Below are 25,964 nucleotides of genomic sequence, written 5' to 3'. Positions count from 1 at the left end.
AGAGTAGTTATTATGTTCCAAGCACTGTGGCACAGAGAGGTTAAGTAACATGCCCAAAGCCACACAGTTGGTAGATGGCAGAGCCAGGATCTGAATCCAGATCGTCTGTCACCAGAATCTTGATGTTGACCAAGTAGTACAGCCTCCTGGGGTAGAAGGAGCACTGGAGTGAGAATCAGAAGTCACAGAGTCTAGTCTAGTTCCTCCATTTGGGCAGGAGAGGCCTGGAGGTGCACTTGGAAACATGGCAGGGGGTAGGTCAGGCTGGCTTGTGTGCCATGCTAACGAGGTTGAACTTCACCTGTGTTACTAAGGAGTCATCATAGGATTTAAACAACAGAATGACAGTCCGATTTGAAAATTATCCAAGAATATGCAAGTCCACATCCCAACATTTCTCCAAGATGAGCTCTGCAGGTGTCTTCCTGCAATTTCCCAGAGAGGGCAAGTGACTTGCCCAGGGTCACACAGCAGGTGGAGGAGGGCTTGGAAATCAGGACTTCCAATTCCCCCTTTTTGTCTCATTTCCCCTCACATGTGCTTAACCTCAACTTCTCGCATCCAGGTCTGCTCCCTGCCCGCTCGACTTCTCTCTGCTCTCCACTTCCGAGACAGTTTGGGTCACCTACAGACCTCATTCCAGCCGGATCAAGGAATACAGCTGCCCTGAGGTGTGGAACGCCCCAGGGTATCCCTGGAGACCAGACGCTGCCTGTTCTGTCCCAGGATACTGTGGTGACCTCTGAGCCCTGTTGCCCCAGCTTCCTTTCTGCCCCCACCTGCTTCTTCCTGGTCACGGTCAGGGCCAACACTAGCCCATATAATGCCTTGTACACTAAGAAAACAGCACCCCTTCTTTGAGAACTTGACTGCCAGCTGCTTGAATGTTGTCATAATACACTGATTTCATTGGAACAATTGACTGCCAACTGCTAGAAAGCTGTATGAATGACATATAAGTGTGTCTGTGAAGTGCCTAACCTTTTGTATTGGCAGTGTATCCTTGGGCAGTGTGCAGTCTGCACAACTGTCCTCCGCACTCTGGAGGGCACTCCACTTCTTCCCTCTTCCTGCAAAACCAAATACCAACCAGACTTTTGCAAGTCGAATAATATTTCAAACACTCTTTTATCAACTCCTGCTCTGCAAATGGAATCCTCCTTTTGCAAAAGACCCTTGTATAATAAAGTGAACCCTCGAACTGGCTTTTGGTATAAATTGAGTTTTCCAATTTCCACGTATTAGCCTGGCTACTTGCTCAGGATGCCCAAGGCATATAAATCTATGAGGAGTGTTCTCAGTGGAAATAAGGGGAGGGAAGTCCTTGATTCGGGACTTAGAAATGATGAATTTGTGTCCTTTTTCTAGGAAACTGTGAGCCGAGAGAGAAAACTTGAGCTGGAACGGGAGAGAACCTGACGGCCGCAAGGCCAAGGCTTCTCCCCGCTGCTCTCAGACGCCCTCCTCTCACCGCAGGCCTTTCGGGGACCTGCGTGCCACCCACTACCGAGCCTGTTGGTGTAGAGGGTCCTGCTTCCCCCAGGCAAGAGCCTTCTTGTCTAAACATCCTCCCAGCTTCCCTGCAGTCCTTCCCCTACTCTGCTCTGGACAGACAGATGGACGTCAGCGCAGACGGGCACTGAAGAGCGAGCAGCACAGCTTCCTCCCAGCTGGCCGGGCTCCGGGCCTTCCTCCCAACCTAGCCTGAGTTCACTTCTTCAAGATGCTAGTCCCCCAGCATCTCATCCACAGGGCAGAACTGTTGGGGGTCAGGCAGAGCTGAGCCATGGACGCTCTTTCCTGTTTCCTGTGGTGTCAAGAGACCACATCTTCTTCTGTTGCTTGTTTTTTGTTCACACAGCACACAAAAGGCTTGACTTGGAACCAGTGGGCTCCACCTCAGCCACTCATGGAAGTCCCCAGGTGGGGCTCACCTGGCATGCAGCCTTTACAAGCTCCCGAGGGATTGTGTGGTGCAGCTGGGTGGAGTGGGCAGCCCTGGCCTTCACGGAGTCCTCCCATGGTTGTAGAGGAAACGGGAAGCTTTATGTCCCCTTCCCTCCCCTTTCCCAGCCCAAATGAGGGCAGACTATGTCGGCTCTTCACACCCAAGTGAAAATGGTCCACAAGAAAGACATCTTTAACCTCAATTTTTCCAGCCTGTCCAGAAAAGAAAAAAACAAAAACAAAAACAAAAAACTCACCGCTTCCCAGAGTGTGGATAACCTCTAGCTCCAGCCGGACCCAGTAAGGAAGCCTGGGCTGCCCACAGGCCTCAGATGCATTTGCTTAACAAATCCTAGAATGCAAACCCCGGGGGACTGGGTGGAAGACAGCCCTGAGCTGTGGCCCTTGAGAAGGACACATGCAAATTTAACCCATGGTGGGTGGGAGGCTATGGCACAGAGGCCTGGGTGGAAGCTACATTTAACAGGACCATGTCAGGGAACAAGAGTCCACACAAGCCCCCTTCAGATGGTTCTACCTGGAGGAACCTAAGTGTACCTCTGAGAAGCCTGAGAAGAATCAAATCTCAGGTGTTCTTGTACCCTCTGCCTTCTCCCATTCTGCGGCCCAGACCAGTCAAGGGAAGCACCCGTGAGTTACGTGGAACAGCCCTGCTGGCTGCAGTCCTCTTCCCCTGGAAGGTCTTGCTGTTTGCAGGTGACTATGTGCCCAGAGGCTCTGAGACATGTGAGCCAGGGGAGGGAGGATTTCAATCTTGTACAACTCAGGAACACTTATTCCCCGGTGTGCAAGGGAGGATTGAATATCATGTTAACTATTGTTTTAACTCAAAGCCTGTATTTAGGCCCCAGATGCTCTGAGGTAATTAGAGAATTGTTCTTGCATTAGTTCCAGGGTTGCCAGAAAAAATACAGGATACCCTGTTAAATTTGAATTTTAGATAAACAGCGAATAGTTACCTAGTGTAAGTGTGCCCCCAGCACTGCAATTATTTGTTGTATATCTGAAATTCAAATTTAACTGGGCCACCCATATTTTTCTTTGCTGAATTTGGCAACCCTAATAGTTCCTTTCTCCTTTTTATGCCTTAAAAACAACAACAATAACAACAGCAACAACACTAATGGGTTGTTTTTTGATGTGCCAGTCACTGTGCTTTGAAATCAGGAGGTGTCCCTGAGGCCAGAACACTTCCTGGTCTTCCAAACAAGCATATGTGAATGACACCTACAGTGCAGCCAACTGAATAAATTTTGTGTTAAACATAGATGCACATCTCTTACATGCATGTGGACGTTCTGGTGAGAGATTAAACAAAAATTTATTTTTAAAACTAAGACATTTAAAACCAACATCTGAAAAAAGTATCAACAGGCCTTCTACATGATGTAGGCATATTTTCAGCCCTGATGGATCAAGAAAACACATGATAAAAAAAATAAGGGCACATAAGTTGGCACTACACACTAGGATTGGCCCCAGAATGCAAAGGCCTTGATTCCCGGTCCAGTGCTCTGGACCAATGCCTGTTGAGGTAGCGCCCCCATTTCCTCCCTAGCTCCCAGTTTAGAGATAGAACCACGGGTTGCACAATTCCAGTTGAGGACCAAGGCCTCCCAGAGAATGCCTGGCAAAATTGCCTAGATCTCAGGAGATCCCCCCATTCATTCATTTGGTCAGTACTTAAAGATTGCCTCCAGCTCTGTGGGGTGGGTATATTTAGCCACAGAGTGAAAGCATTTACTAATTCTCTTTAGAGAGACTTCAGCAAAATAGAGCCAGAAGAGATCTGATGGGTCACTAATCCAGCCCAGAGTCCAAGGTCTGGAGAGGAGAGGGGACATGGGACATGGACAGGGTCTTGCAGCAAGTTTGGGGCAGGGGAGCAGGTGGAGTCCTGGTCTCCTAACTCCCAGTCCAGTGTTATTTCCCCCCATGGCCTCTGCCTCCAGCTTTGCGGAAGAACATTTCTGCATTCTCCACTGAGATAAGCTCACAACGGTGCAAGGATGCAGAATGGCTGCCCACTCTTGTCTTCAGTCATGTCTGTGAAGCACTGGATTGGGACATCTTCAGGGTTTCCTGGCTAAAGCCGCCGATGTTTGGATAATTCAGGGAACTTGAGTGCAAAGCACAGCTTTCAGTCTGGACTCTGGCTCTGAGGATTTGTGTCATTCTGGGAGGAGAAAAAGAACACAGGTCTTAGCCATAGCCCAATTATGTATGGGTCCCACCCTGATAACAACTGACTTCTCATTAACCCACTAGCTCCCACCTCTGGGTCTTTGCTCACACAGTACCTCCTGCCTGCAGTGTCCTCCTGGTCCTTTCTCCCCATCTATAGGCTCTCCATCCTCAAAGGTCAAAATCAATGCCTGCTACTTCCTGGAAGGCTCCCGGAACCAACTTGCTTTATTGATCTCAGTTAATGCTAATTTGGCATTTGATTGATATTTAATTTTGTCATCAGTAAACATTCTATCCTTTTCCACTAGCAGAACCTTCCAGAGGTTCTCATAGCATCTTGCACAGTTAGGCTCATAGGAAGCTCTGAATGTCTATTGGTTGAATAAATAAATGAATGAATGGCTAGTAAAACCAGAAGATGGAGTTAGGGCTACTGAGGATGTCAGAATTGATGTTTCTATAATATCTTTCACAAAGAACTCAGATCACTCCATCAGCTATTACCTAACCCACCTTAGAGGACAAATTATCCCTATTCTCCACGAGAAGACAGTGAGTCTGAGAAAAGAGAGGTCTAAGGTCACGTGGAGTTTCCACTAGGAAAACCATTCGAATGATGAGGTACAAGTATCATGAAATAAGACCAGCTTTCTTGAGCGCCTTATCACATGGCTTCTAAAGGTAATTCCAGGAGGAGAAGACAAAGGCTTTGAGTGATGGTGACATCATTGCAATAAAGGTCTGGTTTCCCAGGGGACAATTTGGATATAGAAGTTCTGGTCCTATGTGTCCAACACCAATAGGACATTTCATTCCTTTAAAATCACAACTTCACTCAGTAGTTTCTGCACTATAGATCTGGTCAAATGTTTGTAAGCAGGTCATCTTAAGAGAATTTGAAAAGAGTGGGGAGATCTCTATCAGAGTCCAACAGAAAATTCAGATTAAAAAAAGAAATCAGTGTTAAGTTTTATCTCTACAGGGACCATCCTACAGCCTCAGGGAAGGGGGGATTATTAGGAAAAGCATGAAACCAGTCAAAAGAGTGAGTGATGGGGAATTCCCTGGCGGTCCAGTGGTTAGGACTCCAAGCTTCCACTGCAGGGGGCATAGGTTTGATCCCTGGTCGGGGAACTAAGATCCCACTATGCCAAAAAAAAAAAAAAAAAAAAAGGCTGAGTGATGGCAGGGGAGAGGCTATTCTTTTTTTTTTTTTTAAACATCTTTATTGGAGTATAATTGCTTTACAATGTTGTGTTCATTTCTGCTGTATAGCAAAGTGAATCAGCTATATGTATACATACATCCCCATATCCCCTCCCTCTTGCGTCTCCCTCCCACCCTCCCTATCCCACCCTTCTAGGTGGTCACAAAGCACCGAGCTCCCTGTGCTATGCAGCTGCTTCCCACTAGCTATCTATTTTACATTTGGTAGTGTAGATATGTCCATGACACTCTCTCACTTGTCCCAGCTTACCCTCCCCCCTCCCCGTGTCCTCAAGTCCATTCTCTACATCTGCGTCTTTACACCTGTCCTGCACTACTGGGCATATACCCTGAGAAAACCATAATTCAGAAAGAGGCTATTCTTAATTAATCAATCAAGGCAAGGTCAGTGAAGAACGGACGCCAGGAAGCCTTCCAGAACCAAACAGCCCCAGGGATTCTTCTCACCTACCTTATTTGGTATGTAATCTTACTTTACTTTGTTCTCTAAATTTTATGACAGTCTCAATTGGAAAGCCAAGCAACACAACCCATGAAATAATAAGAGGGCGAGCTAAGATAGTAGCTGGTCCAATATCCCATACTGATATCAAGAAGTATGAAAATGCACATCCAGTTGGAGACCAGAGTCAAATAAAGAAGATGCTAATTAGCTAATTAGCAGGTAAAGGGGGTGGGAGTTGGAAAAGAAAGAGGCTGCTGTGGTGTAGAATTGTCTCAGAAGGCCTTGGCAAGGTGGCGGCATTTGAGCTGGACCCCAGAAGTCCTGAAGTAAGCAGGGGAGGGGAGAGGACAGTAAGCAGACCCTTGTGATTGTGAGTCTGTCGCCCCTCATGCCATATTGCCCTTTCTCACCTGCTGGTCCTCCCTGTATGGGAACTGGCTAAAACTGGGTCGCCTGTAGTGTAGGCCCGTGAGGCTGTGGACGGCTTGGTAATTGCTGCCAGCACATTTGTTAGCCAAGCCAAAGACAAACGGGGAGGTTCTCTTGGGTTCGGTGGAGTTGGCCTCCTGGGTGCTCAGGGTGGCTACCAGCTTTCTGAGGGAAGAGTCTGAGAGCTTGTAAAAAAACTTCTTAAAGCTGGGGTTTTGCCTGATCTGGAAGCAGAAATGAAGGCAGGCCATCAGTGTTGCCAGCAGGGAGCCCCCTCCCCCCAGCATCTCCCTCCCCCAACTCCACGCAGCCAGGCTGGGTGCCTCATTGTCCCTGGGACAAGCATCCCTTGTTAAATTCATCCACCATCCCCAGCCTCTCAGAATCTGTTCTGCAAGGTACAGCTCCAAGCAGCAGAACAAAGTGGGGGAAAAAAAAAAAAAATGCAGGTCTTTGGATTCAGATAACAGATGCTTAAATAGCATTTACTAGCTGTGTGACCTCTCATGTGTAAAAGGGGGGTTAATAATATGTGCCTCCCCAACACTGTCGTTGGGGGGAGGAGATTAAGTGAGATAGTTTAATGTTTTGTGCAAAGTGGATGTTGGATGAATTTTAGTTCCCACCCTAAGTTAGTTCCTCCTCCTCTTAATACCTAAATGTCTTAGGTTGAGTTCCCCACAGAGGCAGACCCAGAGACCAGGACTCGGATGCAGCTCACTTATGTGGTAAGTGATCCTGGCAAACACAGATGGGGGAATGGAGACCTGGGGCAAGAATGGGAAGGCACCCCACTCAGGCTGGCAGCTGAGCCTGATCCCCTTGGGGCACTTTGGGAACCCTCGAAGAACACACACCCCAGAGTTTTCCCTCCAAGGTATAAGGGAGCTGGGGTATGTGTACACCAGTTCGCATCAGCCAGTGGTTGAGGGCTGCTCCTGGGGAGGTTGCACCTGCTCATTCTGGCCTAACCTACGGGTGGTAAATGGCTCTGGGGGCCAGTCCCCAGGCAAAGGGATGCAGGTACTGGCAGTTGGGAGCTGGGCCAGCTGCTCTGTGGTGGTAAGGAGAGGCACTAACAAGGTCAGCTACACTGATTACTCATCTCTGACTTGTGCTCACACCTAACTCCTCTTCATATGTGATCTGCGTTTGTCTCTCCAAGTAGTCTGTGAGGTTTTCAAAGGCAGGGAACCTTATGTTACACTCTACCTAGCAAGGGAAGGAACTCTAACAAAAGTCTGAAAGAATTGGAGACCTTATAATTACTGAAGTGCGTGCCAAAACAGAGTGAAAGGCAGATAGCAGAGGACGAGATCAGAGGGACTCAGGGAAGGATGCTTCCTGGGAGGTGGCTCATGAGCTGAACTTCAAGGAGGATTTGGACTGGGGGAGGTCCTGGCTGGCAGGCAGAGCCACATAGGTTTATATTATTTTTAAGTTAACATTGATCTCATCTACTATGTGTGTGGCATTTTCTATATATGCACTAACCTTGGCAAGTAGGTATTTATCCCCCATTTTGCAAAAGAGAAAACAGAGGCTCATAGAGGTTAAGGGGCCTACCACGGTCACCCAGATGCAAAGATGGGGACTGAACTTGGGTTCAGTCCTTGTGGAGACTGAGCAGTCCTCACCTGCTCCCCCAACTGGCCATCTGCTTCTTGGAGAAGGGCCACCAGCTTCTGGATGATCAGCTCCTCTAAGGAAAATAAAGAAGGATTGAGGGATTATTGACATGTTCTGTAATAACCCATCCATCGATCGCAGAAGTATTTTGTCTCTAAAACACAGTACACAGATTAGACATGAAGGGCAAAGAAAAATCTTCCCCTAAACTAGGGCTGGAGCATGCGAGCTTTGTTTTGGTTAGCTGTATAGAAATAGAAGGCAATTTGGCCTGCTGAGCCTCACCTGTCACCACATTCAGCTCCATTCTGACAGGTGGGGAAACTGAGACCTTATCCAGGCTACAGAGTAGTCAGGAATGGGAGTTGGGACCAGGAGCAACTAATCAGAATGCAGGGAGGGCAAATACCCTGGCTACTGATGCAACAGGAATGTACCATCAGCCTGGGCTATAAACAGCAACGTGCAGGTGGCTGCTTGCACCAAGAGTTAATTGTAAATACTCAGGACATTTGTGGACCTGTTGTTATAAACTGTCAGCAGCTTGAAATTGGCCATGGTGGGAATTTTATACCACAGAAATCTGCAAATGCTACAAATCAGGGCTTCCCCCATCCCTCCACCCTTACCCAGAGTTTGTTTGCCAGTGCACCACTGGTTATGAGACCCAGAGCAAGATAGGAATTTTATGTGAAACTTTCAGGCAAAGCAATGGCATGTGGTGGGGGTGAAATTACATCCCACAGAACGGACAGGTATTCTCTACCTGAAGAAGGTTGTCCACCTGCAACTCTGCCCCACCAGCGCCTGTTCAAAGGCCAGCCCTGTCTCCTCTCTGCCCTTCTAGAGTCTCCTGGGGTACTTGTCAGCTGCCTTCCCAGTTCGCTACTAGGATTCAGGCTGTGAAATCCATGCAAAAGGGAAGTCCCGGGGCAGCTGTCCCAGGAAAGAGCAGGGTGGCACTAACTAGATTCATTTGCTCCATCCGGCTGAGGTCCTGCTTCTGGATTGTGGCTTCTGGCCTGGGAGGGTACTTCTGAGGATCCAAATGGCCCCCCTTCTGCAGGTGAGGACTCCTGGAACTCGAGATCCTCCGGATCTGAGGGCAAAGAGGAGTTGGTGTGTGTTTGCACCTGTCTCAAATCCACCAGCACATCGCTGAACCCAGGTTCTGACAAGAAGCTGTCCAAAGGCTCGGGCTCAAGAAGGGTCCTGGTTTCCCAGGCTCCTTGGGAACCCCCAGCCCCACTGGACCTGCCTCAGAGGAGTTCACAGTGCTTTTTGCGCCTCCAGAAATCTCATTCTTTCTTCCAACCACCCCCTTTGCCTCCTCATAGTCTGGGAGGAAAACAAGCAGGCCTACCAACAGGTCCCACCAAGTGAGCCCACTTCCCCTTTAACTCTGCGAGCCTTTGCCGAGTCACTTAGCCTGTCTGAACCTCACTTTCTCCATCTGTCAAATGGGAGTAACAGGACTGACCTCACAGGGTTGTGCGTGGGGGTGTTAAATGAGATAATATGTGTGAACGTGGCAGGCAGCGGGCACTCCGTAAATGTCAGGAGAATTGTTGTACGCCAGTGGTCCTCATAGTTCGGTGTAGTGAAAAAACAGAGGCCCAGGCCATATCCTACTTCATCTAACCTGGGTGTCTATTTTTCGATGAGATTTCCAGGTGATTCTGATGCATGTATCTGAGGAACAGATGCACTGCTCTCATACCACATTTGTTTTTAGGTGTTTATGGTTGGGGGGAGGGAAGGTGTGTGTCATAGAGGTGGGTCCTGGCAGCAGCCGGCCCCTTTCTCCCCTCCACACCTCCCCACTCTGCTCAGAGCAGAGAGTGAAAGTCAAGACTGCACAGGACACCAAGCAGCTGGCCAACCCTGCCCTGGAGAAGCCTAGGGGCCAGAGGCCGCCTCTGTTACCATGGCAACCCCAGGCCTGCTCACCAGGGTTGCTGGAGATAGAGGGCCGATGGCCACCAACACACAGGGGCAGAAAGCTGGGCCTCTTTGGCGGCCGGGCGTCTGGGCTGGCAGCACCTGCAGCACCCCCTCTCTTGGGCTCCTTGAAGCCATGTTTCTTATGAGAAAAGGCTTTTCTGAAACTGGACTTTTTCTCTTGTGATTTCTTCCTGCAGGTTGGGGCCAGGTTTCCTACAGCCACTTCTGGCTCCTGGACTTGAAGTTGCTGCGGGGGAGATGAGAGAAACTGAGTCAGGGTCCCTTACTTTGAGGAGGTTACAAGTGAGCGGGGGGAAAGAGGCCATCGCCTGAAACAAACAGAGACCCACTATGGACCAGAGGGTGTGGCCGGGGGAGAAGGGTGATTGGTGCTCAGAGCTGGGGAAACAAGTACAGCCTGCAGCGGTCAGAGGAGGCTCTGGGAAGGAGAGACTGGAACCAGGCTCCGGCAAGATGTAGAATTGGGGGAGGGGCAGCGAAGTTATTGTGCCAGGTAGGGGTAGGGGTGTCCATAGTGAGGGTCAGGGTCTACATGGGGAATGTCTTCCTCACCTTGTCTCCCCCCTGCTCCTCTGCATCTTGGAGTAGGTCAATGATCTTCTGGATAAATTCTAAAAAAGAACAAAGCGGTTGCTCACACTTGAGTGTTGAGAAAAGCTTTTCTATGGTCAGTCTTCATTTCCTAAGGCCCAATGGCTCCCTGGATGATTCTCACAGGTCTCCAGGGTGGGGTGCTAATGAGCTTGCCTTTAAGGTTGTCTCAGGCCCAACCCATGGGGACCACAGATTCCTCAGAGGTAACCTGCGGGCAGAGCTGGCTTCACGGGAACATATTCACTTATTCATTCACCACTGAGGAAGGGCCTAGATGTGCCTTGTTAGGTGCAGGAAACAGCCGAGGTCCCTGCCTCCAGGAGAAGGTGTCTCAAGACCATAAGGAAAGGCCTGGTCCCCACAAGTCCCCTCACCCCGCTCTTTCCTCCTCTTCTAGGTAGAACAGGGGCCCTTCTCAATTCCCCTTCAAGGCACATTTTCTGTGAAAAGCAAACAAGGCAGAATGGGGGAGGTAGGGGAAGCAGATCTTCAGACACACAGAACTGACAGTGATTATATGATCTTAGGCTCGGCTCTGCCAATGATAAAATAATAATAATAGTGATGGCAGCTACCATGGGTTCAGCTTCTCTCCTAAGGCCCCTACCCCCTTTCCTATCCTCTTTACTTCTCCTGAGGCTATGTTCTCAAGCTGGGCTACATGACAACAACACTAATAGTCACAATAAATGGCAGCTGACATTTATTAGCTGCCCATGGGTACTGCTCTAAATGCATTATCATCATTAATTCATCTAGAGCCTCCAACAACTCTAGAGAGTAGGTACTATTACTATCTCCATTTTACAGATGAGGAAACTGAGACCAGAGATGAAGTAGCTTGTCCAAGATCACACAGCTGGAGAGGTCAGAGCCCAAATTTGAATCCAGGCCCAAAGATCGTACCATCTGTCGAGCCCTTGCCATGGGCCGATGCTTTCCTTGTATCGCCTTATGTTGGCCTCACCAAGGAGGATGTTATCACTGTTGTGGTTTTACAGCTGAGGCTCAGACAGGGTAAGAGCAGCCTGGCTCAGGGCCTGTGCTCTGGACCCCGAGCTGCCTCCCCAGCCTGCTTCACTCAGAGGCAGGTAAGGACAGGTCACTGCCTCTCTCTGGTTCAGTTTCTCTTCTGCAAGTAGAGGGGTCAGACCAGACATCTTCCAAGGGGCCTCTGAGAAAAGGAGAGGGGTTACTAACTGAATTCCGAGGCTCTGTCCAGGTGCAGGTCCTCTTCGGGTCCCCGGCTTCCTGCTGGGTTGGAAAGCTCGAAGGGACTTGGATCCCCACCGTCTGTAGACAGAGCCTCTTGGACTTCAGGTTCTTCCACACCTGAGAAGCAAGAGGAAATGGTGGGTGAGCTTCATCAGTCTGAGGGTGTTAACTAATGCACAGAAGTCAGCAGAGACTCCAAAGTGCACTCCGTGGCTAGTGCATGCAAAGGCCTTGCTGGGGTGGCGGGGAGCTGCTGGGCAGGGCCGTGGCTCTGACGTACTGAAGACCAAGCTCACTCATCCCTCTGCACTTCCATACAGCTGCCGTTCCTGGGCTTTGCTCCCCTCTCCTCCCTCCCCTGGAGACCTCATCCCTCCACCATCATGACTTGATCCATGACTTGGAGAGTAAATGCCTGATGCCCTGGCACGAATTAAACTCATCACAGCCAGGATCACCCCCTACATGAAAATATCTCCCCTTGTGGCCTGAAATCCCACTACTGGGGATCCACTCTGGTGTTAAACATTGCCTTCTCCTTTTTAAAGTATACATTCTCCTGGCTAAGATGACCTGCTGGGCCGTTCCTCCCTGACACCCAGGCTGACCCTTTCTCCCTGTAGCTCTGGCTCCATCGCTGATGGGCCATGTGACCACAAACACATTGTTTTACCTCCCTAAGCCTCAGTTCCCTCGTCTGTGAAATGAGGATAATAAGATGTAATTCATAAAATGAGGACTGATTGCATATAGATACACAGCAGGGAAGTGTCTCATTTTACAGACAAGGAGACTGAGGCACAGAGATGGAGCCCAGAACACAGGTCTCCTGCCTCCCAGGCTCCAGTTCCTTCCTGCACATGCTACCCCCTGCCAAGGTGTGGAAGCTGAGGTTGCGGAAAGGTGAGGATAGTTGGGGGAAATCCCTGAACACAATTTCCACCAGGGGCTTAGCTGGGTTGCCTAGAGAGTGAGGCTTTGTGTGTGGAGGTATCCCTTTTGCCCTCCCCACACTGCTCAGGGCAGAGGAAAAGTCAGAACTGGGATGGCAGCTCTGAAAATGGCCAATTCAAGCCTTGGGGAAGGTTCCAGTGCAGTAGGCAGCTGCAGCGTTGCTGTGGTAACTGTGAGCCTGCTCACCTAGGCTGCTGGAGCTGGAGGGCCGATGGCCACCAACACACAGGGGCAGAAAGCTGGGCCTCCTGGGCGGCCGGGACTCTGGGCTGGAAACATCTGCAGCCCGTGCTCTCTTGGGCTCCTCAGAACTGTGTTTTTTATGAGAAAAGGCTTTCTTGAGGCTAGACTTTCTCTCTTGGGATTTCTTCCTGAAGACTGGTGCTGGGTTTTGAGGAGCCACCTCTGGCTGAGGGGCTTGACGCTGCTGTGGGGGAGATGAGAGAAACTGAGTCAGGCCCCTGACCTTGAGGAGAGGGAAAACTCCTCAAGAAGCAACTGAGGAGCAAACAAGGGCTTCAGGGTGGCCCCAGGCAAGGGAGGTGACAGAGCCTGGAGCAGGGGAGCACGGGGGCCCAGAAAGACAGGTGGGGCTTGAGCAAGGAGGAGGAGGAGAAGGCAGCAGCCCCCCGGGCATCTGTGCAGGCAGTTTGATCCTCACCTCTTCTTCCCACTGGTCTCCCACTTTTTGGAGCAATTCCACTATCTTCTGGATGATGGTATCCTCTGGAAGAAAACAAATGCACCCAGTTAATCTTTCTAGATGCACAGAGAATTCTTTCTAATGACTGTCTTGGAGTTCTGAGACCAACTTGGGCCTTCACGGTCCTCTTAAAACAACTCCTCTAGCACGGAAGGTGGGGTGTGGGAGAAGCATCACATTCCAGGGGCTCGTCCTTCTGAGAGAGGGTTGGAAGATCCACAGGCGAAGGGTACTAGGCCAAAGCATGAAATTTTATGCAGGAAGTTTCAAGTCAGTCCTTCAAGCATTCAACTTGTGCCCCATGATTTCCTTTGAACATTGCAGATCTGTACATATCTACTTGGGGTTTGACAAGCTGTGTGACCTTGGGTAAGTCTCTTAATCTCTCTGGGCCTTCATCTCTTCCTCTGTGAAATGTGGATCACAATCCCCGTCCTGGTTCCCTCAGAAGGCTGTCAGGCCATCAAATGAGAGACTGTGCTTGGAAATACTTTGCAAGGCTAATGTTGATCCAACCTACAAAATTCCAGCAGGGGAAATGATGGAGACCAGGCCTAACTAAGCTGGACAGAGGCACTCCAGCAGGCATGACACAGGTAGCCTGCCCCGTTGGTGCCCCAACTACACTGCCAAGGCTTTACAGAGAAGCCCAAACAACATAAATGGTTTTCTTTGATATTCCAGTCGACCTACCCAAAGACAATGTGCCCAAAGGAGCCTCTGCTTAGTTGCCAGCTGATCAGTTTACACAAAAGAAGGTGCAAACAAGATTCCCTCTTCCCAGGCTATCTGCAGGTTTTTTCACCCCTCTCTTCTCTCTCATTTCTAAATCCTGTTAGGCTTTTGTACTTTGACTCAGTCTACCAGCCAACTCCATCTCATGTGAGAAAACAATTATCCTGCAAAATAACCAATTAAATGCCTTTTCACTATTTTTTGACAGATGCATAGCTTCTCCATTTCATATCGTTTAAAATATGCCCATTCTTGGGACTTCACTGGTGGCGCAGTGGTTAAGAATCTGCCTGCCAATGCAGGGGACACAGGTTTGAGCCCTGGTCCGGGAAGATCCCACATGCTGTGGAACAACTAATCCCGTGCGCCACAACTACTGAGCCTGTGTTCTAGAACCTGCGAGCCACAAGTACTGAGCCCACGTGCCACAACTACTGAAGCCCGTGTGCCTAGAGCCCGTGCTCTGCAACAAGAGAAGCCACCGCAATGAGAAGCCCGCAAACCGCAACAAAGAGTAGCCCCCGCTCGCCGCAACTAGAGGAAGCTCATGCACAGCAACGAAGACCCAACACAGCCAAAAATAAGTACATAAATTAATTCATTTAAAAAATAAATAAAAATAAAATATAAAATAAAATAAAATATGCCCATTCTTTGTAGGGAATTAGATTAATACAGCATTATTTCTTTTATTAGGGGCAATAATAAGACTATGGTTGCATATGAGACTGTTCTTATTTCTTGCAGATATGTGCTTAAGATTTAAGGTTGAAGCATCATTTTACTTAAAATGGTTCAGCAACAAAATTATACACACACGAAGCAAATATGGCCAACTGTTAACAACTGTGAGTATATGAGTGTGCATAGAACTACTCTTTCCATTCTTCTCTATATTTAAATATATATGTATATATATGTGTGTGTATATATGTATATATATGTATATATTCCTTCTATAAATTTAAAATAACTAAAAACAAAAAAAGTTCCATGCTCAACACACAAGGCAGGAGTATTTGCCAGCAGCCAGTCTAATTCCTGAGACTCCCTTCTGTGAAACTCTAGTGTAAATGTGACCAGAAGCACCAGAAGGGGCGAGATCAGCACACACATTTTGAGAGGTCTAAGCATCCAAGGTCTAAGCAGGCATCGGGAGCATTCCATCTCGTTTGCTAACAGCTGCCCCAGCTGCAGGCAAAGAGGGCACTGAGAAGATTCTGACTCACTGTCAAGCTTTCCGAGCTCCTCTTCGCACTGGTGACCTGTGGCTTGGGAAGAAACCTTCCGGACTCCAGCACCTCCACCTTCAAGGAACAAGAACTGGTGGAGGTCAGAAACTTTCCGTCCTGTAATAAAGGTGAAACCAAGTGAGTGGGGCAGTGTGTGGGTGTCAGTGACATTCTTCTGACTTTGTTAATCGACACAATAAAACAGCACAGAATTCACAGCAGGACAGGGACTGCTGGAGCAGCTCTAGGCTTAACCAAAAAAAAATCAGAAACCCACCAAGGTTTCCATTTGAAAAGAGGCTGCCTCTGCCCAGACATCCCTCCCCCCACCTCAAAAATATCTTGGATTTTCCTTGCATCCCTTCTCCCCATTAAAAACATGGTGAGTTTTGAGTCCTATAGGGCAAAGCTTCATCTTCCTCCAGCAGCCTGTGGAACATTCAACTCCAGGACACTAAGCGTCAGAAAAGGAAGGCACCTTGGGGAACAGCTCCTTCATTTTACAAACGAGAATCAAAGGTTCCAGAGAGGGACAGCAACTTGCTCAAGGTCACACAGCAAGTTTATTCCTGATGGAGCCAAGTCTAGAACCTGCACCCCAGCAGCCAGCTCCTTCTATTTCCCTGTCACCCACAGCCAGTCCTCACATGTAGACTAGTGTTGGAGGGTAGGGCTTCCCTCCTTGATTCCCCTCTGTCTTCCTATTTCTCCCTGGTCCATGCTCCTCAAACCAGAGTACTTAACAATAACATTTGCCACTTATGAAGCACTTCCCATGTGTCAGCTCTGGGCCATGGCCACCCCCCAAGATGGCAACTGTTATAATCTCCATTGTATCAAGGGGAAAAAAATGGAGGCTCAGAGAGGAAAGTCGCCAGCCCCAGGTCACACAGCCAGCGAGTGGTGGAACTGGGGTTTGACCTCAAGTTCTCAGCCACGGTGCTGCTCTGCCTCAGAGAAGTGGTGCTGGGCTTCCCTGGTGGCGCGGTGGTTAAGAATCCACCTGCCAATGCAGGGGGACACGGGTTCGTGCCCTGGTCCAGGAAGATCCCACATGCCGCAGAGCAACTAAACCTGTGCGCCACAACTACTGAGCCTGCGCTCTAGAGCCCACGAGCCACAACTACTGAGCCCATGTGCCACAACTACTGAAGCCTGCGCGCCTAGAGCCCGTGCTCTGCAACAAGAGAAGCCACCACAATGAGAAGCCCTCGCACCCCAATGAAGAGTAGCCCCCGCTCGCCACAACTGGAGAAAGCTCGCGTGCAGCAACAAAGACCCAATGCAGCCAAAAATAAATGATAATAAATAAAATAAATATTTTTAAAATCTTACAAAAAAAAAAAATAAGAAGTGGTGACGTTCCTGATAGTGGCCCTACCTTCCAAGTTCCCCTCTGTTGAGAGGTTTGAGCAGCCAGCTCAGAGCACCCTAGCCCTTGGGGTGGGGGATGGTGGCTGTGGGGTTACCATAGAAACAGGCATGGTCTGCTCACCCCCAGCTGCTGGGCCCAGATCAGCCTCCTCGCAGCATGAGGCACCAGCCATCTTGGTCTCCTGCCCTTTGGCCTCCTGATCTCGGGTCCCCTTGGTTTCCTCAGCACCATGTTTCTTATGACCGTGTTTCTTGCGGCTGGCCTTCTTGCTGTGGGCTTTCTTCCTGGGAGCTGGCTCGCCCGGTGTCTCGGGGGTTTCTGCGGGCTCGGGGAGGCCCTCCTTCCCCTTGGCCTTCTTGTTGGTCTTTTCCTTGGGCTCCTCGGGGCCCATCCCAAAAAAGAAGTTCATCATGGTCCTCAGCCACCCCTGCTGGGCCCGACACTGGGCCTTGTCCTTCTTGGTGTCCTGCGGAGGCCTCTGCTCACTGGGGAGAAACTCCCTGGTCTCCTCCGGGCTGCGGGCTGCAGTCGTGGTGCCCTGAGCCTCCGCAGACTGAGCTGGGCTCTTGGGACATCTGGCCCCATCGCTGGCCGCCCGGCGCGGCATCCTCCTGGAGGGGCTGGTGGGCCGGGAAATGCACCGGCGGTCGCACGACTCTGAATCCTTCTGGGGGTTCTGCAGCCTGTCCAGAGACCTGGCTCTCCTCCCTGACAGAGGCTTCCTTGGGCCCCGCGGCGGCTCCATTGCACTGCAACCAAAACAGACAACTCCCTTAGAAGAGGCTTCGGAGTCTGCCGGGTGGGCTAGCAGTGCTGACCCAAGTGCCCATCCAACCTGCCCTTAATGTGAGTGCTATCAGCTCTCGAAGCTGTTGTCTCATTTAAATTCCTCAGCATCCCTGGGAGGAAGGGCTACCCTTGTCCCATTTCCCAGAGGAGGAAACTGATCCACAGGGGGTCATGCCCCAGGTCTCACAGCTAGTCCCCCAGAGCCTCCAGGAGGAACACAGCCCTGCCAACACCTTGATTCTAGTCCATTGAGACTGATTTTGGACTTTTTTTTTTGGCTGCACCGCACAGCTTGCAGGATCTTAGTACCCTGACCGGGGATGGAACCCCGGCCCCCTGCAGTGGAAGTGCTGAGTCCTAACTACTGGATCGCCGGGGAATTCCCTGAGTTTGCACTTCTGACCTCCAGAACCGTAAGGTAATTGATTCACGTAATTCCAAAGCCACAGAGTTTGTGGTATTTTGTGACAGCAACAGTAGGAAATGAATACAGCTGGAGCCAGAGGCCACGTCCTGCCCCTTGGGACTGCGGGCAGCTCCTGCAGCTTTTCTGGCCCAGTGTCTTCATCTGAAATGTGCCTGAGACCTATCTGTCTATCACACAGGCTGTTAAGAATATTTCACAAGACAGCTCAGTAAACGGCAATTCTGTTCTTCCAATTGCTCAGGTCCAACATTTGAAGTCATCCCTAACTCCTTTCTCTCTCTTGCTCCCCACGTCTGAGCCATCAGCAGAGACTGTTGGCTCCACTTTCAAAGCACACCCGGGGCTTCCCTGGTGGCACAGTGGTTAAGAATTTGCCTGCCAATGCAGGGGGACACAGGTTAGAGCCCTGGTCCGGGAAGATCCCACATGCCGCGGAGCAACGAAGCCCGTGCGCCACAGCTACTGAGCCTGCGCTCTAGAGCCCACGAGCCACAACTACTGAAGCCCACGTACCTAGAGCCCGTGCTCCGCAACAAGAGAAGCCACTGCAATGAGAAGCCCACGCACCACAACAAAGAGCAGCCCCCGCGAACCACAACTAGAGAAAGCTCATGAGCAGCAACAAAGACCCAACGCAGCCAAAAATAGATAAGTTAATTAAATAAATTTTTAAAAAAGCACACCCGGCCCCGAACCACGTCTCCCCTCCTCCTCCACCACCATCCAGTCTAGGCCCCATCTCTGCTCACCTGGACTATTGTAGTCACCTCCTAACTGATCTCCCTGCTCTACCCTTGTCCTCCTTACAGTAACTTCTCCCCTCAGCAGCCATGGGTGCTTTTACAAATTAAGTTAGAGCCTGTCACTCTCCTGTCTCCAATGGCTCAAAGTCTAAGTCCTTACAATGGCCAGCAAGGCCCCACTGACCCGGCCCCATCACCTCTCCCGTCCCCTCTCACTCACTTACTCACTCCACTCCCCTCATGCAGCCCTGCTTGCTGTCCCTCAGGCCTGCTCCACCTTGGGTCTTCACCCTGGCTGTTCCCTCTGTCTAGACCACCTTACAGTTTGTTCCCTCACTTCCTTCAGGGCTCTGCTCAAATGTCACCTTCCCATAGGGGCCCTCCCATCACACCCCCATTAGCACACCGTCTCCCCCTTTACCTCACCCCCGATGGTAGGCAATGTCATATCTTCCCGTGTTTAGTGGTTTATTGTCTGAGCCTCTCTCCCTCCCCTTTGTCTGTTTTGCTAGGTCTTGTATCCTGAGTACCTAGAACGATGTACTTATTAAACAAAGGAATAAATGTATAACAAACATTTAGTAAAATAAACAATACCTAAGAATGTGTAGTTAACGTACAATAAATGAATTTGCACCAGTTCCATCTTAAAGCAGCCGGGGCCCTTCCGTTTTCCATCCAGAATGAAGCAGCTGCCCATGGAAAAGACAAAAGAACCACCTTCTCCTGGGCAGCTTTTTAAGTAGGCTGGGGTGTGGGCAGCTCACTTGATTTGTGTGTCTTTAATCTGAAACACCTGGGGCTTTCCAATTTTTCCAGAGTTGTTCAGAAACCCTTTGCCCGTTGGTGGAAGTTAAAAGAAAAATAAAATATGGTTTTGAATCTCAATCCTGAGCTCCCAGAGATTCCTATGGAGTTTAGATTTATGGATTGCCTACTCTAATCTGTAATTATAGCCTCATCACGCATTTACTATTATTTAGTGTGTTAAGTATTTATGTATTATGTATTCACATCGTATCTTCTGTGTTTACCAACTGATTCATTACTTTAAAATGTACTCTATTACTATGTCCAGCTTAGAGGCAAAAATAAGAACCTATAATTATGATTTCAGATGTGCAGGGATCCATGTGAATGTGAGGAAGATACATAAATAGAGGGAAGAAAAGGCACAGGGACATAACAGAGAGATTTGAAGGTGACAGTAACAGTCAAGGATGCCTTTCTTCCTTCTAACATGGGTCTCGGGAGGAAGGGTAGGGAGGATGGCTAGAGGCCAGTGGGTACCACCGGCACTGCTGAGTGTCCACACATGGACAGTCTTGGAGGAAATGAGAAAACGAAGAAGCAGGCAATTTGGAAGGCTTTATTTGTTGTTTAATGTTCCTTAAAGGAACATTTGAGTTACATGAAAACTTTTAGCAACACACATCTCTAATTTATCTGGAAATTGACTAATGTTCTTGAAAGCCTCAGAGGCTGCCTTATGGTTGTGCTTCCAAAATGTGGCGTTAAGTGGGTTAAGAAAAGAAATCACAGAAGAAAATATTTTGCTTTCTTCTCATTAAGTTCTTTCAAAAAACCTTTAATAGGCACCCACTATGTACTAGGAAGTTTGCTCTGTGCTAGGGAACAAGATGCAGGTTGTGCCCTCAAAGAGAATGTTCAGTTCTTCACATGGGTGGGAGTGGAGGTGTTAGTAGGTGGTGATGACAGTAATGCTCTATTTCCCTGATAGCTACTCTCTCTCTTTATTATTTTTTATTTCATTATTATTATTATTTTTGGCCGTGCTCTGTGAGGCATGCAGGATCTTAGTTCCCCGACTGGGGATCGAACTCACGCCCCCTGCAGTGGAAGGGTGAAGTCTTAACCACTGGACCGCCAGGGAAGTCCCTCCTCTCTCTCTTTAGTAGCACGTGGTCTTAAGAGAAGATAAGTTTAGGTCGAAGGTCCATTTGATTTTAAGATCCAAGTAAGCTGATCCAGAAATATTCACTAAGGGAATTCCCTGGTGGTCCAGTGGTTAGGGCTCCACATTTCACAGCCAAGGGCACAGGTTTGATCCCTGGTGGGGAAATAAGATCCCGCAAGCCCCACAGCTGAAAAGAAAAGAAAAGAAAAGAAAGAAAGAAAAAGAAAAGAAAGAAAGAAAGGAAGGAAGGAAGGAAGAAAAAGAAAAGAAAAAGAAAGAAATATTCACTGAATGGTGTCAGGGTTCTCTTTGCTTACTCCATATGTTCCTGTGATCAGGGCAAATTGGATGAGGTTGGCAGAGAAGCTGTTCAGTAAGAGAACCACCAAACCAGCCCCTTTTCTTCCTGTGCTAACTTGGCTCGAGGGGCCCACTGCAATGAGGGCACAGCATCCTTCCCCAGCTAATGAGAAAAGAGGTGCAGTAATTTCTTTAAAAACTGTCATTGCTATGGAAACGGTTTTCACCATTGCTGATGGTTGCAGCATCCTCCTACTGCATTCAAAGGACACGTTGCTACTTCTAATCAGAGCATCAGTACAATTCCACCTGGCAATGGTTTTCTTTTGTGATGTTTTTTCAAGAAAACTGCCTTGTTTTGGCCACCCCCTCCCTGGAACAACAGTGCCCTGAGCCCAGGGGAAGGTGAAGGAGGAGCAACTCCCAGCCCAGAGGCAGGGAGAGGCGGGATGGGTGATGTGTGACCTTGGCCATCCAAGAGTGTTTCCCCAGTGAAGAGAAACTTCAGGATCTCCCAAGGTCTCCTACCCTAATCCAGTGAACTCTTCCCATTCCTCATCCTCCCTCAAGGTGCTGCAGTGTTTGATACCTCGTCCTCTTACTTCTTCCTGCAACTCTTTCCTCTCTGGGAAGCTGTGACAGAGCTCAGACCCTCTCTCCTCCTACCCCCTGGCCGCTCCTCCTCTGTAATGTTCCAAAGATTCTGTCTTCCAACACTAAGCACAGGATTGAGAGAGTGTGGCTGACCTAGGAGGGTAAACCTACCCTCCCCCAGGGAGACACCCTGGAAGATCTTCTGTGGGGCGGATGTGTCCTCAGACTTTTAAAGTCTCTAAGCCCAAGAAGATTGTGTTTTAATATTACCCCCCCACACACACACATGCCATACATACACATGCACACAAATTCTATGTGTGCTGGAATTAAATCTTTCCAGACTTTCTGATTGTAAAACTCTGCCTATCCAGAATTCATCAAAGCAAGACTTTCTTTTCCCTTCCTCTGTTTTCTTGTTTTGTGCCCCTGCTTTGCCTGGGACTTCACCCAAGTTCTGCCTGCCTGTCAGGAAATCCCACCCTGTCTGGTCCATGCTTCCAGACAGCAACCCTGAGACAGCAGCAGACCATAGCTGCATGGAAACCCAGCTGCTCTTGTAAACTTGCTGATTGCCTTGGCAGGAAGTGGATTTCAGGGCAAAGTCCGAGTCTGCTCAGAAATACCCAAGTGATCTGCAGATCACAGGACTTCTGATAAGACATGACGTATACCGGTGACGTGTTTAAAAGTAACAACAGCAAAACAACAGAGACAGTTCACAGAGCTGACCTTAAGTTACTGTGGAGCGGAGAGTTTGCAAATTTTTCCCAAGCATGCTGCTATTTTGGGTTTATTTTCTAAATTATACCCTGACCTCATCTGTACACCATTCTCTAATTCATGCACCTGTCATGTTACTTTGTAACTTCTATGGCACCATATCCTAGAGGAATTTAGCCGCTCCCCTTCTTCCCCCCCCCCCCCCGCTGGACTTCACACAATAGATACTCAATAAACAGCTGGTTACTCCGAGGGAGAGTTCGTGTGGACCCAGAGTCACACCCACAGACACTCATTGCTGTAGACTGAATGTTTGTGTCCCTCTCAAATTCATATGTTGAAACCTAATCCCCTGCGTGATGGTAGTAGGAGGTGGAGCCTTTGGGATAATCAAGTCATTTGAGCAGAGCCCTCATGAAAGGGATTAGTGCCCATATAAAAGAGGCCCCAAAGTGCTCTCTTGCCACTTCTACCACGTGAGGACACGGAGAGACCTGGTCTTTGAACCAGGAAGCTCTCACCAGACACCGAATCTGTCGGTGCCTGAGTCTTGGACTTCCAGCCTCCAGAACTGTCAGAAATAAATTTCTGTTGTTTATAAGCCACCCAGTCTATGATAGTTTGTGATCGCAGCCCAAACGGGCTAAGACACTCATGTGACCCAGCAACAAGCTCATGTATACCGTAAACTTACAAGGACTCATAACACCCTGGAATTCCCCTTACTCCAAGTGTAAAGGAAATAATTATCTGAGTATTTATTTGCTGAATGCCCTTCCTGTCTAGATCCACGTTCCACAGAAAGGGCCCAAGCCTGCCTGGTTTCTGGTGTGTCCACACTGCCTAGGAGGCTCTCAGTGTTTGTGGAAAAAACATACACTACACAGACATGTGCAAACACAACCAGCTCACCAGCCACATGGCACCCAGCACCTCCTTCATCTTCATGATCTCAGTTCAACTTGGCCACAGCCCTGGCAACGGGCCAGGCTGGCAGTGGGGGATTAAGGCTCTGCCGATTAAGAGACTTGACCAGGGTCCCACAGCCTGGAAGGGGAGAGAGTTGGGGCTTGAATCCACTCCTCTGGATTCTAAATTCTTTCTCCCACACTGAGAGACCTCCCATAAGCACACACACACACACACACACACTTAGAGGTGAGCAAATCTGCTATTTCACACTGACAGAGATAACCCACGTCCACACACGTGCCTGCCGTGACCTGTCCGCGTGGAGTCAGACATTCACGTGTGCCCAGGTATTGAAATCTGTGTCCCAGAGGCAAAGATTGTAAACACAGGGTGGGGCTCACAGACTCTTGGCTGGAAGCCCAGTCAATGGGCTGGAGGGTCAAGGGCTGACCCTTAGCTCATGTGTACTTTTCATCGACACAGGTGAGCCCATGGACACTTAGAACCCCAAGGGTGAGTGCCTGTTCAAGCTCAAGGCCTTCCATCTGGGCTCCCGAGATGATGTGCCTCCCATCCACAGGCCACACGCTCCTGGGAGGACACCTCCAACCTCCACTGGCAGGACTCGAGTGGGGGACAAGGTGGTCAACTCTTCCCTCAACACCGGACCCATCCTGCTCCCACGCCCAGCTCCCAGGTGTTAGATGGGAACAAGTCAGGTGTTCCTTCTCCTCTGTGGGGTCCCTAGCAGGTTCCTAGAGTTGGAAAGGACCTAAGAAGTATCCAGCCCACCTCCTGTAGGGTAGGACTGCTTTGCAGACTCGCATCCCCTGTTGGAACACTTCCTGCAATGGGAACTCACTACCCTTCAAGGCAAATCATTCCACTGTCAGCCAGCAGGAATTAAGGACAGTCCTCCTTAGACTGAGCTGACTCGGCTGGCAGCAGGCCCTCGCACCCTGAGGAGAGGTCACCTCACCCCCTGAGTCCTCTCTGTTCCAGCCCATCACCCGATGACCTGGGTCTCTCAGTGGTTCCTCAAATCACATTGCTTCTGCACCTATCCCCTGCCTGGGCACCCGTTTCTGGGAACTCCCCAGCTGGTCCTTGCCCACTTCAAAATGTGAGGCCAGGCTGGGACGGAGGGCTCCAGCCACGGGCTGACCACAGCAGGGCCCAGTGGGATTTTGCACAAAGCTTCAGATCACAGAGATATCTGAGCAGCCACGTGGTGCCCCTGTGGGGGTCAGCTCTGCCTGAGCCGACCCACAGCTCAGTGTAAAGGGCTGGACTTGTACCATCTGCCCAATCCGATTGTCACCGTCAAACACACATCACCTGGTACCTGTTTTTCAAAATGTTGGGGATTTGCATCTTTTGAGGATCTTTCGAAACCCAAAAGATTGAACTCCCTAATGGTGGAACTTCAGGCCCCATGATACAGCAGTGGGGCAGACTTGCGGGGACAGTGGGGTCATCACACACAAAGCTGGAGAGCTCCAAAAACGACCGCAGCTCCCCTCCATCCAGCACTAGAGTCTGTGCTCTCCCCCCGTCTTGTCCTCTATGCAAGACCACAGACCATGCAATGTTATAATCCCCCCTCAAATCCCTGTCAGAGCAGCAGGCCACCAGAACTCTTTTCATAAGATCTCCCTGTCCTTGGGCTAGCTTCCAAGAAACTTAAAATGATAAAATCTTCATCCAGCCATAGGAAATAACAACGCCCCCATTTATGTGAAGTTTCCCTTTACTATGTACCTTCACATAAAGCCTATAACTTGACCTCTACAACCTCCATTAGGGAAATGAGCAGGAGAGGTATGTAATGCTGTCCCTGTTCTATAGATGAGGAAACTGAGGCCCAGAGAAGTGAAGTTCCCTGCTCAGGATTGCTAAGCTAGGACTTGAGTTCAGCGCTTCTGTGTCCAAGTTAGTTCAGAGCTCTTTGCATGACACCTGGTTGAGATCACATCATTGAATTCTCTCTTTCTAGAGATGAAGAGACTGAAGGCTAGCAAGCTAGAAGCAGCACTGGGACTAGATTCAGGGTCTACCCTCCTTTCAGGACCCCAAGATACCTACCTACTACTCCAGCCTTCAAAGGGGAGACTATCGTTCAACCAACCTCAGACCATGAAAGTCGCTCCTGTCCCAGGGTACTTTTGGTCCAAACCTCCCAAACGGGCGGCTCTGCATTGGGTACTCCCAGCAACGTGTAGGCACCACTCCCTGTCTGCTGGAAGTTGTATCCAATGAGGGGTAGTAGTCCCAGCTCTCCCAGGGAGAATATGCTGCCAGTTTCCAGACTGTCGCAGAAGATGCTTTGGTCAGAGCCATATATATCACATGTCCCAGGAGATGAGCTCATGGGCAGCCAATCCAGGGGCCACCTGCTACAGCCCCGTCACCCTATCCCAGGGCTGCTCTCCGTTCCTCCACAGATAGGACGCTTACCTCAGCTACCCTAGAAAAAACAATTTTGCTTGACAACTTCCTTATTACACCCGAAAAGAAACCAATGCTCAGAAAACAAACTTAGGCCTGGCTGGAGGAAGGCCAGTCCATGAAACAGAAAGAAAAACTCTTATGGGAAACACGAGTCAGGGGAAAGGAGGAGGAGGAGGTAGTTTTAGCACCTGCATACCTTCCTCGGTTCTCTCCAAAGAACTCTGAAGAGGGAATGATCTAGAGAGAAAGGTCATTGTATATAATATATATTCCTTGACCTGGAGATAAAACCCAGAAGGAAGAGTTGATGAGCATATTTTCCAAATTCTGCTATCCCTGGTAGGGTCACCACGAGTCTTCACAGAACATTCTAAGAAGTCTTAAAAGTTCACATTTTCACTTTATGCAGTGCCTGAATTTTTTTTTTTAATTTTATTTATTTATTTATT

The 25,964-nt window shown here is 49.3% G+C and overlaps 1 protein-coding gene across 1 annotated transcript; it reads right to left on the bottom strand.

Moving 5' to 3' along the window:
- Nucleotides 1–3,995: 3,995 nt before the first annotated feature.
- Nucleotides 3,996–25,218, bottom strand: BNIP5 (BCL2 interacting protein 5). The gene is made up of 12 exons (XM_059937489.1): nt 25,150–25,218; nt 16,779–17,407; nt 15,281–15,400; nt 13,275–13,339; nt 12,800–13,040; nt 11,645–11,776; nt 10,403–10,461; nt 9,836–10,076; nt 8,853–8,984; nt 7,894–7,958; nt 6,238–6,480; nt 3,996–4,144 (listed from the first exon to the last, which is right to left on the bottom strand). The coding sequence occupies exons 2-12, from the start codon at nt 17,401–17,403 to the stop codon at nt 4,109–4,111; spliced, it is 1,959 nt and encodes a 652-aa protein (XP_059793472.1). The 5' UTR covers nt 17,404–17,407; nt 25,150–25,218; the 3' UTR covers nt 3,996–4,108.
- Nucleotides 25,219–25,964: the final 746 nt, after the last annotated feature.

Source organism: Balaenoptera ricei, chromosome 11, assembly GCF_028023285.1.
Source record: "Balaenoptera ricei isolate mBalRic1 chromosome 11, mBalRic1.hap2, whole genome shotgun sequence".
In the NCBI taxonomy this organism is placed as follows: Eukaryota; Metazoa; Chordata; class Mammalia; order Artiodactyla; family Balaenopteridae; genus Balaenoptera; species Balaenoptera ricei.
This window is presented reverse-complemented; position numbering and strand designations above follow the sequence as displayed.